This window comes from Amaranthus tricolor, chromosome 13 (assembly GCF_026212465.1).
Source record: "Amaranthus tricolor cultivar Red isolate AtriRed21 chromosome 13, ASM2621246v1, whole genome shotgun sequence".
Taxonomy (NCBI): Eukaryota; Viridiplantae; Streptophyta; class Magnoliopsida; order Caryophyllales; family Amaranthaceae; genus Amaranthus; species Amaranthus tricolor.
The window spans coordinates 3,145,266-3,168,471 of NC_080059.1; the positions used below are offsets into that span (position 1 = coordinate 3,145,266).

Below are 23,206 nucleotides of genomic sequence, written 5' to 3' on the forward strand. Positions count from 1 at the left end.
TCACATCAAATTAACTTTTACACTATTTATTATTTTATGGTAATTTACATATTTCGGCTATTATACGAGAAAAAAATAGTCATGTGAAATCTTGTTTTATTCGTATTGTCGTATATTTTCATAGTGTCAAAATTTTATAATTTTAAGTTATGTATAACTCTAGATATAAACGATCCAACAAACACATTAGATTGTGCAAAAATGTTTTTGGTGCAAATATTTTGAAACGGAGGAAGTATATTTCATAGACGACTATTAACTGTTTCTAAGCAAAATCAAAAATCTATTTAGAGTAGTTTTTTTCAGTGATTTTTTTGCTTTTACACACTTTTTCTAGAATGAAATGCTAAAAATTGAATATTAAGTTTATCTCAGTTAGGGCAGATACTGTTTTTTTTCAACAAAGTCCTGAGATTGAATCTTATCTAATCTGCTCTTTCTCTCGGTCTACCATTTGATGTGATAAAAAGTATTTCCAACTGGTCGAAATTCAAACTAGCCAACATCTCCAATAAAGTACAATTTTCTAAAGTCTGTTTGGAACATGTATTGTTTTTTTCAACAATGTCTTGAGATCAAATCTTATCTATTCTTCCCTTTCCATCAACTTACTATGTGATAAAAAAATAGTTTCAACTGGTCAAAACTCAAACCAGCCAATATCTCAAACGAAGAACGACTTGCCAAAAGACCCTAAGTCTTATTTTACCAAAAACGATTTTTGAATTGTTTTTAAAAAGAACTTGATAATCATTTATATAACTAAGTTATTATGCAACTTTAAAATCAAAATACTTCATATGATAAATTTTTTTCATTTGTTAAGATACAAAGTACTATTAGATTCTAAAAATGTATTACTGGTTTACTACCATACCATATATGATTCTTTTTTTCTTTTATATTTGTAAACTATAAAATCCTCACACTAAATGCATTTGAGCAAACATTAGTCGACGTCAAGAGTACATGCATGATGCGTCGTGTTACCAAAGAAAGACTGAACTTATCAATTCAACCAATGAGGACCACCTGTTTGGAATCCTGAAGAAATAACAAATAACATCTCATTTTCAACTGCCATTTCTGAAAATTGACAGGAATTTGTGTGAATCATACAGTCTTCTTAATCAAGTATATCTAATAATCTTACATACAATTTCAAAACATTCATCGAACCCAAAATTCAACCTAGAATATAATAACCAAAGGTCCAGCCACTAGTTTCTCCGTTTTCGCCTTAGACTGAATCCAGATATATGAGTTCTTGACAGGAGCAACTCTGTTTGAAGAATTCAGACTTCCGATCAACTCAGGTTATCAACAAATCTCGAAATTTGCTGTATTGTAATGGAAGTAAAGATTATAGCATGTCTAGAAAGTCCTTGAAAACTTCCTGATCTCGTGAATAATTAACTGAATCGAAACAAGATCCTTGTTCAGTGTGGACCCTCCCTGCACTTTCTTTACACACTCAGACAGACGTGTGTAGTAGAGCAGCAATTGGGTTAATGAAGTTCTCAAGATCTCCATGCCACACAAGAAGTTGCTGAAGGACGTAATGACGTCTTTGTGCATCAGCTCGATCGCATCTTTCCATCTGCTAGCAAAGTCCTTCACGAGCGGTTCAACATCACGGATAGATATAGCCTTCTCGGAATTCGAAGTTGGATCCTCGGCTAAATAGAAAATTAGCAAACAGCATTTGAACTGTCAGTATTGTTAAATTATAGCAGAATACGCACAAAAAGGTCGTTCAAACAAAATCAGTGTTTTTATTTTGCCAACCTCCTAATTTAGCCTTTCAGATAACTGAAGGTATTCGATAAGCTGAAAACCATATACATAATGCAAATATATGGAAGTTACCTAAATTTTATTATCATTACAGGGAAAGGAGGGGGAAAATCACTCTTTTTAATGGAAGTTATCTCCCAAAACATGTCTTTTCAAAATAAGTATGTTAAATTCTAGTTAACATTAGATTGACCTTGAGCACAAGATGACAATACAGCATTTCCTAAACCTACAATTGCAGAGAGGGTGGTGAGAATGCTCAAGTGAAACACCATAACTTGTAGTTAGAAGCTATGTTACTTGGACAATTCATTTTGCTTCACGTATCCATGTCCGATTCCTTGATGTTCGGACATTGGTATGACACTTAGACACTTCATTTTAGGCGTGAAATTGAATGTTTAGACGTTCAACACTTGAACACGTACCAATATCCGACATCAGTACCCGAGTGCAAGTAACATAGGTTAGAAGTTAGAACTATTCAATTGAAGAAAGACACGCATATGCATCTCAAAGTACTCACATGCACTGGTTTTCACAAATTTGATCAGATCACTAAAGTGCTCCAACAGTAGCTCTTCCTGTATAAACAAAATAAAATACAACTAAGTAGTTATATTAATATAATCATATTCGGCAATGAAAGAGCAAATATGACAGTTCTTAAGTTCAGGGAAAATTTTGTACGCATTTATGCTGGTCACTCACCACATATATAGTTGTTTGGCTCTTCAAGACCTCCTCAAAGTGCATCTGAATTTTTCCACCATCAGGACCAGCTTCCTGAAAATAGATAAGAAACATCAATTACAATGGAAATACCAGTCGAGGCACAGTGAGAAAGAAGACTAATACATTCACTCACCTTCAAGACAGCAATTGTCATATCATAATTGTTTATAAGAAACACACTCTGCAGCTTTGATTTAAGAAACATTGTGGAAAGCTTCATGATTAAATCATCTACTGCCATTCTAAGTCTTTCCAAGTTCATTTCCAGCTGAAAAGAAACAAAAATCAATGAGGTAAGTTTTACCAGGAATGATAGCTGATAGGTATATATATAGGGTTAAAATCTAGTGAGAACCAAATTTATATGAAAACCGTGAAAACCAATCTACCTGAAAAAAAAAATGTTACTTTTTTTTTTACTAAAAGTTGTTACTTTTAGGCGAAAAAGTGTTGCTTTTTTTTCAAAAAAAAAATAGGTGTTTGGCAAATGGTTTTTAGTTTTTATGTAAAAAGTAACACCTTTTTGTCGGTTTTATATTGTATTTTTTTTTGAAAAATATAGATTTTTTTTCCGAAAATAACACTTTACCGAAAGGTACCACTTTTTTTTTAAAAAAAAGCAACACTTTTTACCTAAGAGTAACATCTTTTTATTAAAAAGTAACACTTTTGTCAGGCAGATTGGTTCTCACGGTTCTCATATTAGGATGGTTCTCACTTGAACTTCTTCCTATATTTATATATATATATTAGACTTTCGGAAGGTTTTTTAAGAGTATTCTGGGTACATTATGGAAATACAAAAGGGTATTTTGAGATAACATTGGCTATCAATATCCTATGTACACTTGAATTTCTACTGAGTTATAATGCAGAAGTTAAAGAGATGAACAGTGCTGCAGTACAAAAATCAGTAGCCAACCTGACCATCTCCATATTCGACATTGAGATGAATGAGAGAAGCAGTAAACTCAGCATAACGTCTCATAACATAGTGAGGACGGACATCATCTTCCCACAACATTTTCACATTTGCATTACGTAAACTGCTGATGTGCATGTCAAAGACCATTTTAAAACGGGGCCATAGTGCAATGTTAACCTGCGCACATAAAATGTAAAGATAAACCCTAAAGTACATTTTTCAATACTCTAGATAATCTAGACCTGAAACAGAACAGTTTCAAAGAATCAAGTTGCACAAACCTCAAGTAATTTTGCAACAGGGCTGACTTCAACAGATATATTGAGGCGAAAGAATTTAGAGAAGAGACATCAATTATCAAACTAAAGGTGGTAATTGTCACGACATTTAATTATTCCAAGCATAAATCACTGTTACATGTATCAAAAGAATAGAAGTTACAAAGAGTTTAGAATTAAGATGCACACCTTGTCCAAGTATGAATCCAAGCAGGGAATCCGCCTTCTTGACATGATAAGCTGAAATTAAACATTGTCAATTGATATGACAGTGATCACAGATAGTAAGGTGTTGGCAGATAGGTGCAAGTACCTGGTGCTGATGGGTAATGCGAATCATGAGCATTAGGCCAACCGCATCATAAGAATTTGACAAGATCGTGTTGAAGTGCTCATCAATAACTCCAAATGGGCCTACCAAATAGGACAGTTAAATTCTATAATGTTGAGCATAAAACTTGACCCAATCTGATACTCTGATAAAGTGATAGTGATCTTTAAAAAAAACGAAGAATAATAAATAAAACCATCATGGAAAATTGTTAAATTGGTAAAGTGGCTCTAATTTAGATTATTTCCTCACCTTAGAGCATAAAATTAAACATTAAAGCATATCTTAGTAAGTTCTCAAAGTTTAGGTTAACAAATCGACTTTAAACTCCATCTCATTTTCAAATCTCGCTCATCATTTAAGAGAAATTCCAATCAGAGAAGAAAGTTTAGAATGTACCCCTCCCAGTAACAGGCAATGATTGAAGGATGATTATTTATATTAATGAAAAATCTAAAATGCCTTGGTGCAATTAGTAAGGATAGATGTAGTGCAATTTGCCCTTCGCTTTCTGTGCATCAAACCACCCTGTTTCCTATTCTTATTATAGATTGCCAAGCCCTCAACGACGATAATCTCTTACGTATTTGCTTGTTGGTTCTTACAAACTAGACTCTTATTATAGAGGTCGTTTCTAGTTGACCCATGCGGTGAAATATCATTTGTAACTTCACAAATATAAGCACCACAAATGGTTAGTGAGCCAGTTTACCATAGTCCGAAATCAACGAACTAAAAATCATTGGATTAATCTTGAATGGACAAAAATTTTCTTAGATATCCTAAAACCTTTAGCAATTCTAAACAACTCTGTTTTCAATGCCATTATGTGAAACTTTGCCTAGTCTTTCACTACTTCACACTCCAATCAAAAATTAGAAACGGTAGCATGCATTGACATGTGGTAATTAGATTCAAATCGTTTTAAATACTCATTCAATTAGCAAACTAGATAACTCGAATTTAAATCTTGGAAAAGATATACACAAGCTAAATAATTACCTGCAAATATGTCATAATACAACGACTCTTCCCCAAAAAATTCATCGCAGAAAATATACCTGGAAGTAACAGATTGAATTAAGATAAGCATATTTCATGTACAACTAGCTATAAAACCTAATAATCAATTAATTCAAAGATACAAAATGGTATCTTGAGCATACTCAGAACTGGCAGTATCCATCAGCAGTTTGTGCAAGCTCCGAAAAAGAACTTCATAAGGATACTTCTGAGAGCTTGCTTCTGCTATATGAGGAATCAATGCAGGTTGATCAATTTCCTGAAAGCAACAGACCAAAAAGAAATTAATCAAGGTCCATGGTAAGAAAATAATGTGTGATAGATCAGATTTTTAGAAGGGAAAAACAAAGAAAACAAGGAAAAGAGTAATACAGGTTTTGAGCAACTGTAGGCTCCCAGGGGTATTTTCTATTTCAATTCATTCATAATCCTCCTCATCATTTACATGTATTAGTAGAGCAAACCTAACAACCTGCGGACACTATATTCCATAATATTTTCCTTCTAGATATATATCAAGATATTTTCTGTAATCACTAACAGAAATATAACAAACTATATTCTTCCCCCCTTTGCCCTCGTTCTTCATGCTGCTGCCTCAACATTTTGTTACACCTTTTTGAGATGACGCCCTCTTGGTCACATGCAGGCATTACATAACGTTTCCAATCAAAGGAGAAAGAAAAATGACAAGTGCAACAAAAAGTAAAGAGAGGAAGATGGGTATACATGAAATGTCATTTGTTCTCTAAACGATGTACGAGAAGCTAATCTATTAACCAGCTCTCTTCTGGAGAGATGCATTGTATGATGTTGACACTATTAAGTAATCCAAGAATTCATTGAAAGAAATTCAGAAAAACAAGAGCAATAATGATGATAACAATTCGTACATAAATCGAAATCATATTATATGAAACATGCTAAGAAAAAAATTTATGATGTTCCATTCTGACACCAAAGAAGTGCAATAGCCGACAGGTAAACAGTTTCGCTGCATATTGCATTATATTTAGAAAAATGTGGAAGTTAACTTTTAACTAGACAATTGCAATCTTTTCCCCAAAAGATCTCTCAGTAAGGTTTAATATGTAACACCCACCACATTTAACAGATCTTATAAATAAAAATTCTTAGCAAAATAAAGGGAACTTAACCGGTCCGGAATCATCTTCATTATGGAAAAACATTATACTTTTCTAGAAGGTGAACAGCAGAGGAGTAGTTGGCGTCATCCCTCAAGCGCACGTGTCCAAAATATCAAAACATCAGCTTTTGCCATGAGGTGTTCATATGGATAAATTGTCCAGGCATCTCAATTTAACCCTAGATCAGGCGAGGCTTTATGAAAATCACGATGAGTATTCTGATTTGTAAGTAGTTATTGGTTGCAAATGAGAGTTATCCCACCAACTAATGTTGACCTATATGTCAAGAGACCTGCATAATCCATACTAAAGTGGGCCATAAACATCAAATAAAGTCCATTTTCTACCCTTTTCATAATCATAACCAATAATGGAACTTGTGAGATTCCATTTAGCATTTAGTTCATTGTCGCCAGAAACCACCAAATGCTAGAGCATACACGATCAACATTGTGCTACACCACAGATTTCATGTAACCAAATTCTTGTAAAAACAGTAGAAATGAAGAAAATAGGAAGAGTTTAGGGGAAAGCTTTTGCTTCTCTTGGTAATTCGGGAAATCAGGTTTCTCCAGTCTCCACCACAAAAGAAAAACATAACAAATTGAATCCTCACATGCCTCTCCGCATACTGCCACCGCTCTTTATATTAATTCTTTATAAATGGATCCCTGTGATTTTTTTTCAACTACAATTTCCACATTTCTACACTAATCCCTAACTGACTACCTAAGTCAGCGTGCGATTTATCACCCTTGGCTTTCCTTCTAGAGTATGTGAAATGAATTGTTGGATACTCTACTTCAGGTGTAGCACACTACATTACAGCAAACTTACAGGGTTTCCACAAATGAAAAATAATGGTAAAAGAGACCATGTCAAACTCTTTCCAAGGCATGGGTATCATAAAAACTGTAGCTAGAGTCATAGTCCCCGTCAAATCTTCAAAAGAGCTTCTGATTCCGGCAGGATTTAGAATGGAAATTGGTGAAAGGAAAGCTTCACCAGCTTAAGTAAAAAGCAATAGTATCCTTCTCTAATTTGATGTATCTTACTTTGAAACATCTAATAGTTATTACTCAACTATAAAAATTCAAGCACACAATACTTTGACAGCTCAAGTAATAGAGACCAAAACTCACATCACAGGTGATGCAAAGTTAAATGAAGTTGAAATAAACATGCATCAGACAGCAAAAGCAAGGGAGACAAAAAACAAACATTAACAAATGATCATAAAAAAATAGACCAAGAAAAAATACCTTTAAGATGTTTATTCGGTCCCCAAGAGCAAACACCGATGAACGATTCTTCAAAGGTTCTCTTCTGGTTAAGAAAAGACTAGTTCCTCGAGCTTCGATACCAATCAAATCGCTGGATGTTGCTATGTCAAGTTGCAATTTCTCCAAGGCTTGTATATAAGCACGAAAATGTGCACTCAGAACCTTTAACATCGGCAGAAAGCATTACTTGAAATGAGCTAACAAACAGTACCATAATACAGCAGACCATTGCTTTGCATCAGAACTAGCCACTTAGCCACAAAAGATATCAAAAAATAACAGTCTACCCAGCAATGACTCTAAGGATAGAAACGAGAATCAAGACGACGCCAGAAAGGTGTAAAATTAATTGCTTTCCCTGCTCCTGTGCACCCCTATCCTCCCATCACCCAAAAACATCTTATCTTTGTTTTCCAAACACATATTGGCAATTCATCAGAGGATAGCTAACTCAAAACATTTGCCTAGTATAATTCATAAACAAGCCTCAAAAAATTTTTTGAAGTTAAACTTCCTGTCTGAAGAAGAAGCAACTACAATGCTAGATTCTTTATTTACTTATAAAAAAACCTCCGATATTTTAATACCTTTAAAAGTAAAACAAATCCATTTTCGTGGACTAAATTAGTTAAATAATTTGTCACTATTCACCTTGTTCATTGTGTCAAGGTAAGCTGCTCGGGCTTCTGCATACACCTCCTTGCCATGCTCCTTTAGAAATGAAATAACGTACCTGCATATTGACATACAAATATCATTTATTTTACATGCACTTTATATAAAAAAAAATTGAGCTGTCAATTGAAAGCCTAACAATCAATGAAACTGTTGACATTATATTACATGTCCATAAGTCTAGCATATTCATTAAAAAGTCAAAAAAACAAAATAATTAACCACATTAAAATCACAATTCCCAACTTGTGACTTCTGTCACAAGTGTACCAAAATCATAAGTTGAGTCAACCCCACCTCTTGGGAATAAATCTTTGGAATTGTAGTATATCTCAAATATACCAAAATGCAAAGCATAAAGAGATGTTATATGGTTTAAACAAAAAATGCTATAAAAAACTTTAATAAATACAACACTAAAGTATGAACTTTGGATTATTAGGTGGAATTTAAACAGGGACAACTCACTTGTATTTCAAAAGAACACTTTGCTGAAGAATCTGTATGTTTGTTTTAGGTTTTCTCAAGGCATAAAGCTTTTGAACAATGAAATCAAAAACCTACATAGCCACAAATGCATCCAATTAGTTAAAGATCAAATGACAAGCTTCAGGAAACATAATATTCAGATAGTTCTATGGCTATATAGGAGGAATAAGAACAATAATGCTTAACAATTTCTTTGTTAACGAGATGTTAAGCCCATAAAATATTTTGAAATACAGCAGAAAATATCTAGCCGAATAAAGCATAATCTTAGTGACAATTTCCATCGCTTATTTGTTGGTTCAAGTAGCCAACCCTATTATTGCAATCAACTAGTGTGTACAGTAGAAATGATCACCACTACGAATTCAACAGAGAATTGGCAGAGTGATGTGTCGACCAATAGGTCAGCACACTTTCTAAATACTAAACATCGACACATGGACTCCCAAGACATGAAAAAAAATTATTCACTGCAAGCTTATGTTAAATAAGAGACATGCATATTTTCTTAAATTAAGTGATCAAATAGGCAACCTTGGACACTGCCTTCTGCCGAAGTCTTTCTAACTCAGGCTGTACATCTTTTAAAGCCATTGAAGTCTTCACCGTCAAATCCACAACCACAAACTTTAACTTCTTACTGAGTATCTCTAATGTTCTCATGTATTCCTCATTGACCTGGATAAAAATAAAATATAAGTACAGCAAGAATGGACGCACCAGAAGTTGCAAAACAAATATTTATTTCATAGAGAAGGAGCACTATGAGTTACGAAACCATTCATTTGTCAAACAATTAGTAAAAAGCATTTAAGTTTGAAACTATCAAAATAAGAAAATTATAGGAGGTCAGTGACATCAAGGCACAATAGTTTATCCGATAAGTAATGAGCAGGAACATTGAGGTGGTGCATAAATATGATAGGTATAAAACAGAAGCCATACAAAAGAAGGCAAAAAATTTTCTATACTTATTATGTCATACATACGATTAGTAAAATGGCAAGAATATGCTGATTCACCACCAAATCCCCAATTGAGATATACAACTACCTAAAATGTTTTTATGGTCGTATAATCTTCCATAACATTCTTTTTTGCTGGATACCTCTGGTTCACTGAAAGATTCTTCGAATTCCTTCCATATGATCGTATATATCATTAACTTCAGTATCTAATTCTAAATCTGTTAGCCTCTATCCTTGTGATTTATGTGAACCATTAAATACTAGAAGTAGCAATAATTACCTCACCATCCACAATAATGTCAACCATCCTCGGAGGGACGATAATATCTTCAACAAATTTGGCCAACTTTGATTCTGCCAGCTGTTGAAGAGAAAACATACATATAACATCAGCAGCTTTCTGTTTAGTTATATAAGACAGACAAGGAAACAAATAGATTTTTTTCAAATATAACATCAGCAGCTTTCTGTTTAGTTATCATGAAAAAATTGTGACCTGACCTGAGTAACTAATTTGAGTGAATAACAAATTTAATATAAGATTTCCTGAAAGTGGCTCCACAAATTAACAAAAGAAAAAGATTTTTTCAAATCAAAAAGAGAAAAGGTAAGAAATCTATCCTTTTCGAATAAAATTTTACACGATACAGAAATGAATAGTAAATTAATTTAGGCTAGGGTCCCTTATGGCAATATTTGCATGATGTAAATGATGCAAAAATCATTTACTACAATATGCAAGCAGTTGTAATAGGGTCCCAAACTCCAAATTCAATAAATAATGAGAACTTATTTTGGTCCATGTTTGACCAAAAGCTCTAACAAAAACGGCCGAACATGGTTAAAAAGAAATAAAAAAAAAAGAGGTAGTATACACCAATTTTGAGATATTTCAGAAATAACCTGTTTAATTCATTCATCAACTAGAAAGGTGAGCTCAATAATAATACCCATCATACCTTGCGGTTCTTCAGCTTCAGGCCCATGTCCATTGATTTCTCTTGAAGAACTTTTATGTCTGAACTTATGGAACCAATCTCAGCCTACTCAGATCAGCAACAATTTGTTCAAAAAAGATTTAAACTAAACGGATACAAAGAGGAGGTATATTGATACACGACTCCACCAGTAGCAGTTGCATAGATTATCAACTCAATATGATAGAAGAAAATAAGGTGTCTAGAAATAGAAAGATGCTCCATTCACTAAGAAACTCATAATAAAACAAAAACACACAAACACACATGGGTTGAATGACACAAAGTACACAAAGGCAAAAATGAATGACACATGGACACATCAAAGCAGGGAACAAAAAAAATGTCCGTCAAACTCGACCGTATCTGTTGGGTAACCGCTGATCAAGATCAGCAGTCACATGACTTATAGGCTAGAAAGTCTAAGTTAGTAGCAGGTAGGGGCTAAAATATTACCTTACTGGCCTGGCTCATCCCCTATCCCATAGTCAGCTTAAACAGAAAACCCCAACAATTAGGTTGTCATATGCTGGGTCGTTGACTGCACTGGCCTATGCAGACACTTCCACCAAGTAGGTTCACACTCAAAGACTATTAACAGTTTCTTACTAATACATTAATACAAAGAATTGTAATTTCTAAATATAATTACAAACATATATTTGTAATGTTTCAGATTGATTTTGATCAGAGAAAACAAGCAATCAGAGTGCATAATAAGAGTTACTTAAAAATGACACAGCTTAATGTGGAAAAAACTAAGCACATATGTCATAACTATCAAAAATTTTATACAGCCTGTCTTAAGCCTTCATTCTCTTTATGATGATTATATAGCGGTCACAAAAAATGGCCTAACATTTCATGTCCCTTCATAGTAATTACAGAGCGATACCAAATATTCCACCAAAATTACAATTAACATACAAGAGATATAAGCAGCTATAATGAACAAATGACACTGGTTATCCCAATCCCATCGAAAACAAAACAAAACGAATCGAAAATCAGATAAACAAATTAATAAAAGAATTAAAGCTTCATGTTTCCGCTAAAAAGCCCTAATCATGACTGGCTCTTCATCAGTTCAAAATGCAAGGTTTGGATGATCAAAGAGATTATTAGATTCAAACCTCAGATAAACCAAAAACTTGTCCTCAAAAAACAAGGCAATGGTAAGAAATGATATTGCACAGAGGACTTCTATTATACCTGAAATCCACTAAGAAGGGATTCCATCTGTGACAAGATCATATCACAATCACGAATTTGATCATGAAGCGATACTAAATTATCACTTTCTTTTATATAATCCTGCATGTTAAGAAAGGAAAACTTCGTTAGATCATAAGCAAGCAAATCGACTCTAAGACTAAAAGAAAGCACAAGCTTCTTGGGATTTACATATTTTCTTTAAATAAGCAGACCAAGAAAGATCTAGGTGTAAATCAGGCTTTCCTTCTCTGTGCAAAAACCCAATTACACCAGAAAGACAGGAACCAGATTGTATACTTTGGCTATGAAAAGTGAAAGCACTCAGTCAGCTTGGGAAATTGAAACACGTGATGAAAAACCAACACCCTGGAGATACTTTTGAGAAGCAACTCAAGTCTTAGATTAGACTTTAAGACACACATGGCCTTTGGATCCTCATCTTTCTTTATATGGTTCATTATCACACAAACAGAGCCCACACGACACACATTTCTGAAATGCCAGTTTATTGCAATTTGCAACACATAGGAGATGATTGAAACAAATACATTCCTGAATGTGACTAAAATTGCACAAACCTGAATAGAATTTAATTCACCTTCACGTAAGTTTTTCTCAACGGTCTTCGTATAGTCACGTAACGTAATGCCATTTGACAGGATGTTAGCTACCACCTGTGCACATTATTCATCACTGATGTTAACAGAAAAAACAGGAAGATACCAGGTAGACAATCGGTGATAATTCTGAAAAAGGAAATGACAGCATACTGACTCAAGACTTCTACGCTTTGACGATGCAAAGACAAAGTAAATAAGAAACAAACTGTTTGTTTAGTCTCCCAAATTGATGAAATGATTTTCAGGCAGAAACAATGGTGTCTGTGTTCAAGGTTTTCTTCAGAAAAAGAGGGGTAAAAACAAAATATTATATGAAACAGTTCTCTAAAAGAACTTTATATCATAGAGAAACATATGCACAGTACAGTGAAGAGGCAAATTCTATATTTTAGCAAGACAAGAGGTTCATAATCATTGCACATTCTTAAGCATTCTGAGAAGAGGCAAATAGCGCAGATGAGAGTCAACAAACAACTTAATCAAGGGAAAAAGACATAGAAACTCCACCCATTTCTGGAATCTTCTTTCTAAAGAAACTTTTCACCAGAGACTTTTTCTACATGAACAAAGACCGCCAATCCCATTCAGAATTATGACCAGATTAAAGTCCATCAGTCCTGCCATTTAGGGTTTCCACATAGATTCAATTTGGAAAATCAGCTCCAAACGTAGCAAGTGTTACCAAGAATACAATGATACGATTATGAGATGATAGGATTATCGCATCGCTAAATAATGGCCAAAACCATGTGCTATCCCTTGAACCTGCCTACAAAGCGGATTTTTTTTACCCCTTTTAATGTGGTTAAGTAGATTTAAAAGCATTTATGACTTGGTCAATACGATACAATACAATGCAGCCTTCTTTTAGCACTATGTTTACAGCAAAGCTCAAGTTTCCATCTCTTTGATGTGTGCAAGCCATTCAACCACCCTAAAATGTCAATGTTTTCGGCTCCTTAGGTCACTACAATTAAATCATAATAGACATTAGCTTGTTTATGGTTTCTAACTTCTTTTTGATTGTATAGTTAGTCCTCATCTCAAAGCTTAAAATTTACAAAAGTCTTGGTGAGATCACAACAGTATCCTGAGAAGACGTGCAGATGTGAAGCCTTGCACTTAGTAATAACAAATAATAGAAACTCTCTTCACCTACGCAAAAAGAGTGAAGTTCAAACAAACCAAGAATAAAATTACTACAGTATTATTTATCATTCCTTAACACTAGAGTAGATATACTGATAAAAAATGCACTCAAATATTTTCAATCAACTTGTCCCTATTTATTTTCTACTAATCTAAGGGAGAAAAAGAACACCCAAAAGATACTGCCTCACATAGAGAAAAATAATGGATGTTGTTGCGATGGTGGTAACAATCGAAGACGCGGCACCTCCTAGTTATGACTCGTTTTGCAAATATCGCAATGTGAATTGTTAACTTAAAAATATCAATTTTATCACAGTAATTGAAGTTTTCTAGTTTATGCATTTAGATTAAATCTTACGATAGACCTTTTTGTGCACGATTGTAGCTGATTCTTATAAAACTATACTCATAATACGCATAGCAAGGATGAATAATATATCCCAATGTCCCAACTACATGAACACATCATCATGAGCACTCTGCCCTAGGGTAATATCCACAAGCAATGCATAAAATTTGAAAATAAAAATTCCGTCTAGTACATTGTCAGCAACATTTATGCAATCTAGTTCAAAACAAGTCTCATGATTCAAGATAGAATGACTTTTAACTAGATTAAGTGAGTTCCCAGAAAACTTATATGCTAAGCTCTATTAAAAATAAATTTGACTCACAAAAAAATAAATGACAAACAGGTTGTGCCATAAACCACAAAATAGAAAGGAGAAATGCAACTAACAATAGATTAGATGGATCAAGACACTGCATGATACAAACAGATTATCCAACTATATCAAATAAAAAGGTTTAACACAAATCTAGTTGTTTCTCAAACCAACATCCAAATATCAACCTTCAAGAATTAATCAAATAGAAGGATGTTTACAAAGAAAAAACAGAACTCAGAATCAAATAAAAACACTTACGTCATCATGTATACATTCTTCTAGTTCTTGTTGTAGTCCTTCAAGAGAGACATCATCACTGCAAAAACGACAACACAAGAGACGTTACTCGACAAAAGTGAATAGTTGGGCATAGTATCACTCTTCAAAAAAGAGGAAATTTTCCGTTTTTCTATCGGAAAAAAAAAAGCAAATTAATTAAACAATTCACCCTAATGAAGTTTAAACCCGTCAATATTGTTCTTAGCGGCAAGTCCCTAACTAGTAAGTATTTACCATTGTGTCAATAGCTAATGTGTTGTGCCAAGTCCCAAATCTCCCGGTGTAAAAGATGACTTTGAATCTTTGATCAACTAATAGTCCATGCCTTGTCTTGCACTTTGGAGAAGGATGATGAGTGTGCAAGGAAGCATGGAAGGTTGAGGTTCGGATCACTCCATGAGGTGATCAAGGATGTGCAAATGAAGTGCCTTGAAGAAAGCAAGACATGCCTTAAACAAGGTAACAAGGTGCACAAGAGTCAAGGAAGGTCTTGGTAAATGCCTTGAACGAGGCAAAAGGAAGGATGGGAGGTGCTTTGAACGAGGCACGACATACGAACAAGAGAATAATCTGAACATAGTGCTCGTTCGAGAACACATGGTGCTCGTCCAATGCAGAACAAAACATGTGTTTTCTGTTTTGGACTTTTCTTGGGGAGCAAGGAGTCTACTAGTTCTAGGGTAATTTTACTGTGTTTTAGGCTAAATAAGGAGGCTTAAAACAACAGTACAAATATAGAAGTAAGGCTAATACATAGGAGAGAAATAGGGTAGATAGCCATTAGATTTTTTCACTGTATTATAGAGAGCTTCTACTAAAGGTAGAAACCTTCTGCTTGAGAGATTGTTCTCAAGATGTGAGGGGGTTAATTATTAATATAAAGTTGATTGATTAATGATAAATAACTTACATTCCTAATCGCTTCCATTTCATAATGCTACATATTAGAGAAATGATTTTCATAATGCTTCTACAACAACAAATATGTAGAGATTTCATGCAGCCAGCCCAATCTTTTGGCATAAAAGGATTTGGCATTATTGTTCTACAACAAAAATGCCGCATCTTTGATCCTGAAAAGAGGGTCAACTACATAATTCAAAATTTTAACATTATTCAGAATAACCCTTTTGATTATTTATTCTATCACCTTTTAGGTGCATTAAGAACAAAATGTAGATATGTAGACGGGATTGAAAACCTGCTAATCCTACAACCTCACATGAATTAATCAGCTAAACTTAATTCAGCATTACATGTCTGGGTTCGTTGATCATCAAACAAAACCTAAGATCCAAGATCGATCGAATTCGATAGTATTTAACAATAGAAACACAAATTGGATGTATAATTTCATCATTTTTTGAGAGCAATTAGATCATGACAATATTGCGATCGCATAATCAGAGTACAACAAAATAGTAGACATGGATTAACAATGAACAGTTTGAAAAAATTGAAGTAATATGAAGTTGAAAAACAGTACCTGGATCCATCGTCTTCCATGGATAAATCTCCAACAAAGGCCCCAAAATCCAGGACATCCATTTTTGCCGAGTTCAAACTCGAAGTAACACTGTAGCACGCTGCAATGGCCGTACAATTAAACGCACATGAAGAACAGAAATTTCCGCCTGAGCTAATAAGCAGAGTCGCTCAATAGAAATCTGTTTTTCTTTTTCTTGCGGTTTTTTTCTAGAAGTGATGAAAAAAAAAACGGAATGCATTCAATTGAAACTTAACAGACCTAACAATACATTAACAAGCACTAATAAATTTTTTCGTAATGTTTAATTGATCTTTGGTAAATGGTAAGAATTGATCTTGCTGGTCGACCCAAACGGGTTATGGGTCGGGTCGCATTTTAATGAATTATTAGCGGGTCGGGTTAATAACGGGGGCGGGTTATTAACGGGCTTTGATGTAAATGTAAAGGGTCGGGCAGGGCAATCATAGGATTTGATTGCAAAACAAATTTTATCACCTTATTTTAATATTTTTATATGATATTATTATATACATGGGTGGGTCAATCCAACGAACCATAAAGTAGAATAAAAAAACAATTTTATGAACTTTTAAAAAGCGGGTTAAAATCGGTCGGATTTTTAAACGGGCTTAACCCCACCCGCCCTATTTAACATTTAACATGACCCGCCCCAAAACTCATTTAAATTTTAATCCGATTCGTTGAACACCTCTAGTCTATATATAATTCTCAAATACTTTCAATTTCTTGAAACCCTTACCTGGAGGTGGAGTATGAAGCAACGAACAACCAAAGTTGGAGAATTATGGATGAAAATGTGAAAACTAGGACCAGTGAGGATACAATTCTTAAGAAGAATAACATAGGTTAAGAAGTTGGGACTCTGGTTAAATAAAGTATTATATTTATTTATAATGAATGAGCATGAGATTTTAAAGTCTTAACTTTTAAGTCTCATTTTGTAACGTATTACGGGTTGTTTGTCATATGGGATTTGAGAAAGGGAATGGAACTTTGTCATCAAAAAAGTTCAAGTCTTTATTTGTTTAAGGGATTGAGAATAAAGAATGAGAATTAAAAATAAAAAAGTCTCTAAGTTTAAAGTCTTGAGGAAGGGTGGTAATTGCGGCGAGACTTCATTTTCATCTCTTTCTTTCAAGTCTCTAACATGTCAAACAAGGGATAAGACTTCTTTTATCTTTAAAGTCTCATCTAAAAAGTCATATATTAAAGTCGCACAAATTCTATTCTCTTGTGCCAAACACTCCCAAGGATAGGAGAATATTGTGGTGAGACTTAAATTTATAAAAAAATAACTTGTTTGCCATTAATGAAATAAATGGAACAAATATATAATAGTAAGGGTAAATTAATAACGTTGTAGATAGTTTGAATTATTTTATTTTCCATTCTAAAATTTTACCAAATAAGTGCATAAGATATTTTTTCTTAAAATCCCATCCAAGTTTCATTTTTAAGTCTCACCTATAAATCTTACAATTTCCATTTCCATTTCCATTTCCATCTATCAAACTACTGTTGGAATTTAGAAGAGTGAAAATGAAATACGTAGTTCATTTCCGCCGTTATACTTTTCCGTATGCAAGTAAGGATTCAATATTTTTCTAAGGTAATACCGACACTTAAGTGTGGTTAATTAAGAGTATAGCCACGTTCAAAAGCGTGGGTAATTTATAGTGCGTATATAAATATTTTGTTTTGTTAATGTTTTTCCCGCACCTATAACTTATATGAAAAACGACGATGTATTAGAGTTCGAACAATGTGTTTTCAAACTCCAATATTACCAAGATCGAGTGTATGAGGTTTTGTGACAAACAAATTACGCTATCAATAATATCGATGTTTGTAGGAGAAAATAAAGCAATAAAATGACACAAAGATTTGACGAGGTTCACCCAACTAAGGCTACGTCCTCCGGTGTGTAGTATCTCTTATATAATCAAAAGGAGTTCAAAGAACTCTTAAATATGGAGAATTACAATAGAGAAGAGATATAGGCTAGTGTTTGGCTTGGGGTGTATTTTTGTGGATGTGGATTATGTGTGTGAGTATGAGAGCTCTTATATATAGTACTAGGTATATGAAGATGAAAAGCTCACTTGAATACATAGTTAATATTGAGTAATGAATACTATGAAATAACTCTAAGGATTTGAAAAGGCATTATCTCAAGAGTCACACACATGAATACTCTTCCCCTTAATCTTCATTAACACCAATAATTCCCATGAATACTCTTCACCTTATTACACCCTTTTGGATTCCACAACTCAAGAGTCACACACATGAATTCAACCCTTTAATGTGCACTCAAGTCACACACTACCATTCATAACATTATAAGTAAGGTTATAAATTTCTAAATTAAATATTATGGTCACAATTATAGATGTAACTTTTTTTGTAGTGTAAATATTAGTTAGATAAGTAACACAAATAAAATAAATAAATTAATTAAATAGCTAACTACTAAGGATTATGAGGTAAATGAAAAGAATTAATACAATTATAAAAATATGAGCTCTTTATTTTAAATATGTCTGAAAGAGTGATAAACACTCACCAGAGTAATTAAAGATTTACCATCTTTCATTTTGTCAAAAAAAAAAAAAGATTTATTGATTACTATATACTACTTCCTACTATTCAGCTTATGTGTCCTATTTTCTTCTATGGTCAAGTCATCTTAATTGTCCTATTTCTATTTTTGGTATGGGTTTTTGACTTTTATGCCCTTAATAGCTTTATCCTATTTTCAATTGTACCCTCCATTACCCATACTAATTTTCCTCTCTTACATTAAAAAACCAATAATACCACTCTCTTTATTTCCTATCCTTAGGGTCCCACTTTTGACTCTCCTTAAAATCCGTAAAAAGTCAAATGAGACTCTTAAGGTGAATAGGAGGGAGTACTACTAAAGAGTATTAGTCCAATTGACATAATTAGTATTTACTCCATTTTAAACTAAAATATCATGATACTTTCAAAAAAAAGAAACTAAAATATCATGAGATTGTGAGCATAAAAATAACTTCTTTGTCCAATCTGTTTTACGCCTAAATAAAACATGTACTAATTTTGTGCTGTATCTCGGTGTTAACTCGATGCGTATTTACAGTTAAAACTTATGTTGATATGTTTATGATTAAATATATCAAAGTATCTCGATATTAAAATTCTAACTCATATATCATCCGGTTTGTGTTGTATCATATATATTTACTGTTTTTTAGTGAGACGAACTTAAAATACGAAATTTATATGTTAAAAATTTATAATATTAAACTATTTGACCCATATATAAAATATGCATAAAATTAAATGGGAATTTGATAAAAATAAGGAGGGAGTGAAACATAATGATGGTTTTACTACTAACTAAACATATATCGTGGAGATTATTGATTAATCTATATGCTAAAATTTGTAGTGTTAGACTATTAAATCCATATACTTCTTTTGTTTCTTTTTGTTTGTCTATATTAATTTTGTCGACTTTAAGAGAAAGAAATTTAAATTAGATTTTTGAAATATATAGTGAAGACAAAATATATTCATGTGAGATCTTGTTTAATTTGTCTTGATGTAAAGTTTTTTAATATATGATTTTTATAATTTTGTATGATGCATACTTAAAAATATTTAGACTTAAAATTTACAAAAAAATGCGTACAAAAAGTAAAGGACAAAGAAAAAACGAGGGGAGTATGTTACTCCCTTCTTAATTATTTTTACCAAATTACCATTTAATTTTACGTATAAACATGATTGGACTTCAACATTTAAATATACTATGTTAGAATACTTTGTAGTACTAGTACCTATTAAATTAAGTACATCGGAATATTCATATTAAATGACAAATGCAAGATAATCAAATCAAAGTTAATCTATTAATTGCTCCAATAGTTATAATTTTGTCCCAATCTTGAATTCGTGGCACAATATAGTTCTTGAATATTTAGAACCACCACAATTAATGCCCTTTAAACTAGTATTTTTACGGTATGTATTATTATTATAAATAATCATAAATTATAAATAACAATAATATAGAAAGCCAATCTAAATTTTGTTAAGAAATCACAATTGAAGAGTATGCTCATTTTCATGTAATTTTAAATTTTTTTTTTTAATTAATTTATTCTTATTCATTATCACTTGAAAAATAGTATACAGTAAATGGTGCTAATAACTAGTATAAAAATTAGTGTAATACATAAATATTTTTAATATGAAATTAAATTCAAGTGTAATGAAAATATAAGCCTTATTTATTGTTAAAATTAGGTCAAACTAGCCCATAATTGGGCCGGAAAATGTAAGGTAGATTTAAACTACATACATATAATAGGAGAAATACAAGTATACAACTGATGTATTAGATTACATTTTTTTTCATGTGTTAAGGGAAAAAAAAATCAATTTTGATATTTACTTAAGATTAAAATGTTTTTTTTTTAACTCAAAATAAAAATGAATGTAATCAAATATTTTCAGATTTTTATTAGTACCTTAAAGTATAACTAAAGAAACTAGAGTTATTATTTTCAAAATTTTAAAACTACATACATATAATAGAAGAAATTTAACTGATAAAATCATTCAAAATGCAAATTACTAAATTTAGAAGATCAACTACAATTTATGTTTTTAGTCATTTTCAAGTACAGTACCTTTTTTGAATGTAATTATCTTATTAATATATTATTGCAGGAAAATATAATATATGTAAATTGTTTTTTTTTTAGTTTTGCAGGTTATATGCTGGAAGTACCTAGAATTTAGATAATCAATAATATTATTGTTGCATTTGACACAATTTCAAATTGTATTATATGCTGAAAGTAAAAGTGTCATATAAAATTTGGAGAACCAATAATATTATTGCATTTGAAAAAGCTCTATAGTGTTGACATTTATCATTTAGCAACGAAATTATTAAATTGTATTGTATGATTTGGAAAGGAAAAAAAAATAATATATATATATATATATATATATATATATATATATATATATATATATATATATATATATATATATATATTAGGATGAATGAAATTTGTTTTTAAAGAAAATTCACATCGAATGGTTTTACTATATTACCACGGTTTATAATTTGTTATCAAACAATTACAGATTATTAGGACTTAAATAAATAAATAAATGATGATTAGTACATGTAATTTATTTATATATATTAGATTAGATTTAAAAATTAGTTGCAAACCCCATCCCAAAATTAATCATTATAATGCAATTATTTATTGATTGTGCGTTTTTGTTTCATTTGTATTTATGACAGTGTTAAATCAACGTCAAGCTCCACTAATGAAATTAAAAAACAGTATTCTGAAATGCTGTCATGTTAATTTGATAATAATGTTTTTTAATTACTATTTTTAATTAGGTATTTGTTTAGGTAATGAAACGAAGAAGTGCAAAAGACACTTAAAATACCTGGAGATAGATGTAATCGGATAAAACTGTCAAAATGCTGAAAGTGCTTATGATCCTTCCGCTGATGAGACCTCAAATCTTGCAATACAACGTTAGCCTTGCCGGGTGTGGTTTCCCGGAAAACTCTTTTGATGCTTAAGTCAGATCGGAAAATAGAAAGTAATGAATATATGATAATTAATGAATGCAAGAATAACGGATTATAGGATGAGTTTAGATCAATTGAAAGATATTTGATTAAAGTATAGATTGTATGTAGGAGGGCGGTGCATTTTTATGGAGTAACGGTAAAGATAAAAATTTAGTTCGGTGCAAATGATGTATCAATATGTATTAATAATGGTAGAATGAAGGTTAAATGGTGAATTAATGTGGGAATCATGGGCATGATGGGTGAGTGCAAGGTGGGTGGTTCAGGGTTTGACTAACTAAATTATGAGTTTATTTATTTGACCCCATAACCACGCATGAAGAGTGATAGAAGAGAGAATTTAATGTAGCAAGGGCATCAGTCTTTATGCGGAAAACAAACATACCTATGATGCGAACCAATTAAATGTTCGGAAGAAACCATACAATTAGGTCCGAATAAAATAATCTTTAAACTCTTGTCTCAACAAGCCCACGCTTGGTGGAACCCCTATGAATTATAAATATGTTTGGCCTTTGGGCCACTTTTGATGATTCGGCCTTATAGCCTGATATGATGATTCGGCCATTAAGCCTGATATGATAATTTTGATATTTGAGCCTAATATGATGATATGGCCCAACAGTCAATCACCTGGACTCAGATAAGAAATCATACTGGATGAATCCTTCGAAAGCATTGATGAATATTCAGATCGGACATAGGTCCGCATTTAATGAATATTTGGATCTGACGTGGGTTCGCATTGCCCACCCGTCAATCACTTGAGACTTAAATAAGGAATCATACTAAGTGAATCCTTCAAAAGAATTGATGAATATTATGATCGGACATAAGTCCACTTTATCCACCCGTCAATCACCCGGGACTTAGATAAGGAATCATACTAGGTGAATCCTTCGAGAACATTGATGAATTTACAAATCGGACATAGCTCCGCTTAATAAGTGATCGAGTTATCAAGCTAGGTGATACTCGCTATAAATACTTTGACAAATAACGCCCAAAATCAATCGTTTTGGGGCTTAATAAGAGTCCGAGTTATTAAGCTAGATGACACTCGCAAGGATTTCACTTTCAAACTAGGTGAAAGTTTGATAATTCAAAGGGTCTTATAACTGTCACTAAATCCACTATATATTCCATTAAAAATTCAAAGTAGGGACATTTAAATTAAATGTTACTAAATATATTATAACCGCTATAAGTAAATTAATTTGTTGTGACACTTGAAATCTATTTTTCCATCCTTTAATTTTTTTTTTTTTGAAAATTCCTTATTTAACTGAATGTATTTTTTTAATTTAGCTTAATGCAACTCAATATTATTATAAATTGACATACTTTGTATTCATTTCAATTTCATTCAATATTACTTTAACTTTAGTAATCCATTTTCATAATTTTTATCAAATAAAACTTAATTCTGGTACTTTCAATTTAAAATGTTTAGTTTTTTAGAGTACAGAGTAGGCTGATAATGAGAAAAGAAAAGATCGAGACAACGAGAATT

General features: G+C 32.4%; 1 protein-coding gene across 2 annotated transcripts; it reads right to left on the reverse strand.

The window, feature by feature from the left end:
• Positions 1 to 914: 914 nt before the first annotated feature.
• Positions 915 to 16,311, reverse strand: LOC130797836 (vacuolar protein sorting-associated protein 52 A). 2 transcript variants are annotated; one of them, XM_057660611.1, is made up of 19 exons: positions 16,050 to 16,131; positions 14,543 to 14,600; positions 12,443 to 12,518; positions 11,842 to 11,943; positions 10,612 to 10,695; positions 9,933 to 10,013; positions 9,219 to 9,362; positions 8,664 to 8,755; positions 8,172 to 8,253; positions 7,500 to 7,682; positions 5,233 to 5,348; positions 5,069 to 5,127; positions 4,049 to 4,149; positions 3,925 to 3,975; positions 3,455 to 3,634; positions 2,666 to 2,800; positions 2,509 to 2,583; positions 2,324 to 2,381; positions 915 to 1,679 (listed from the first exon to the last, which is right to left on the reverse strand). In XM_057660611.1, the coding sequence occupies exons 3-19, from the start codon at positions 12,494 to 12,496 to the stop codon at positions 1,375 to 1,377; spliced, it is 1,902 nt and encodes a 633-aa protein (XP_057516594.1). In that variant the 5' UTR covers positions 12,497 to 12,518; positions 14,543 to 14,600; positions 16,050 to 16,131; the 3' UTR covers positions 915 to 1,374. The 2 variants fall into 2 exon arrangements, with proteins under 2 accessions (XP_057516594.1, XP_057516593.1); XM_057660610.1 differs by having other exon boundaries at positions 918 to 1,679; positions 12,423 to 12,518; positions 16,050 to 16,311.
• Between the last annotated feature and the right edge of the window lie 6,895 nt (positions 16,312 to 23,206).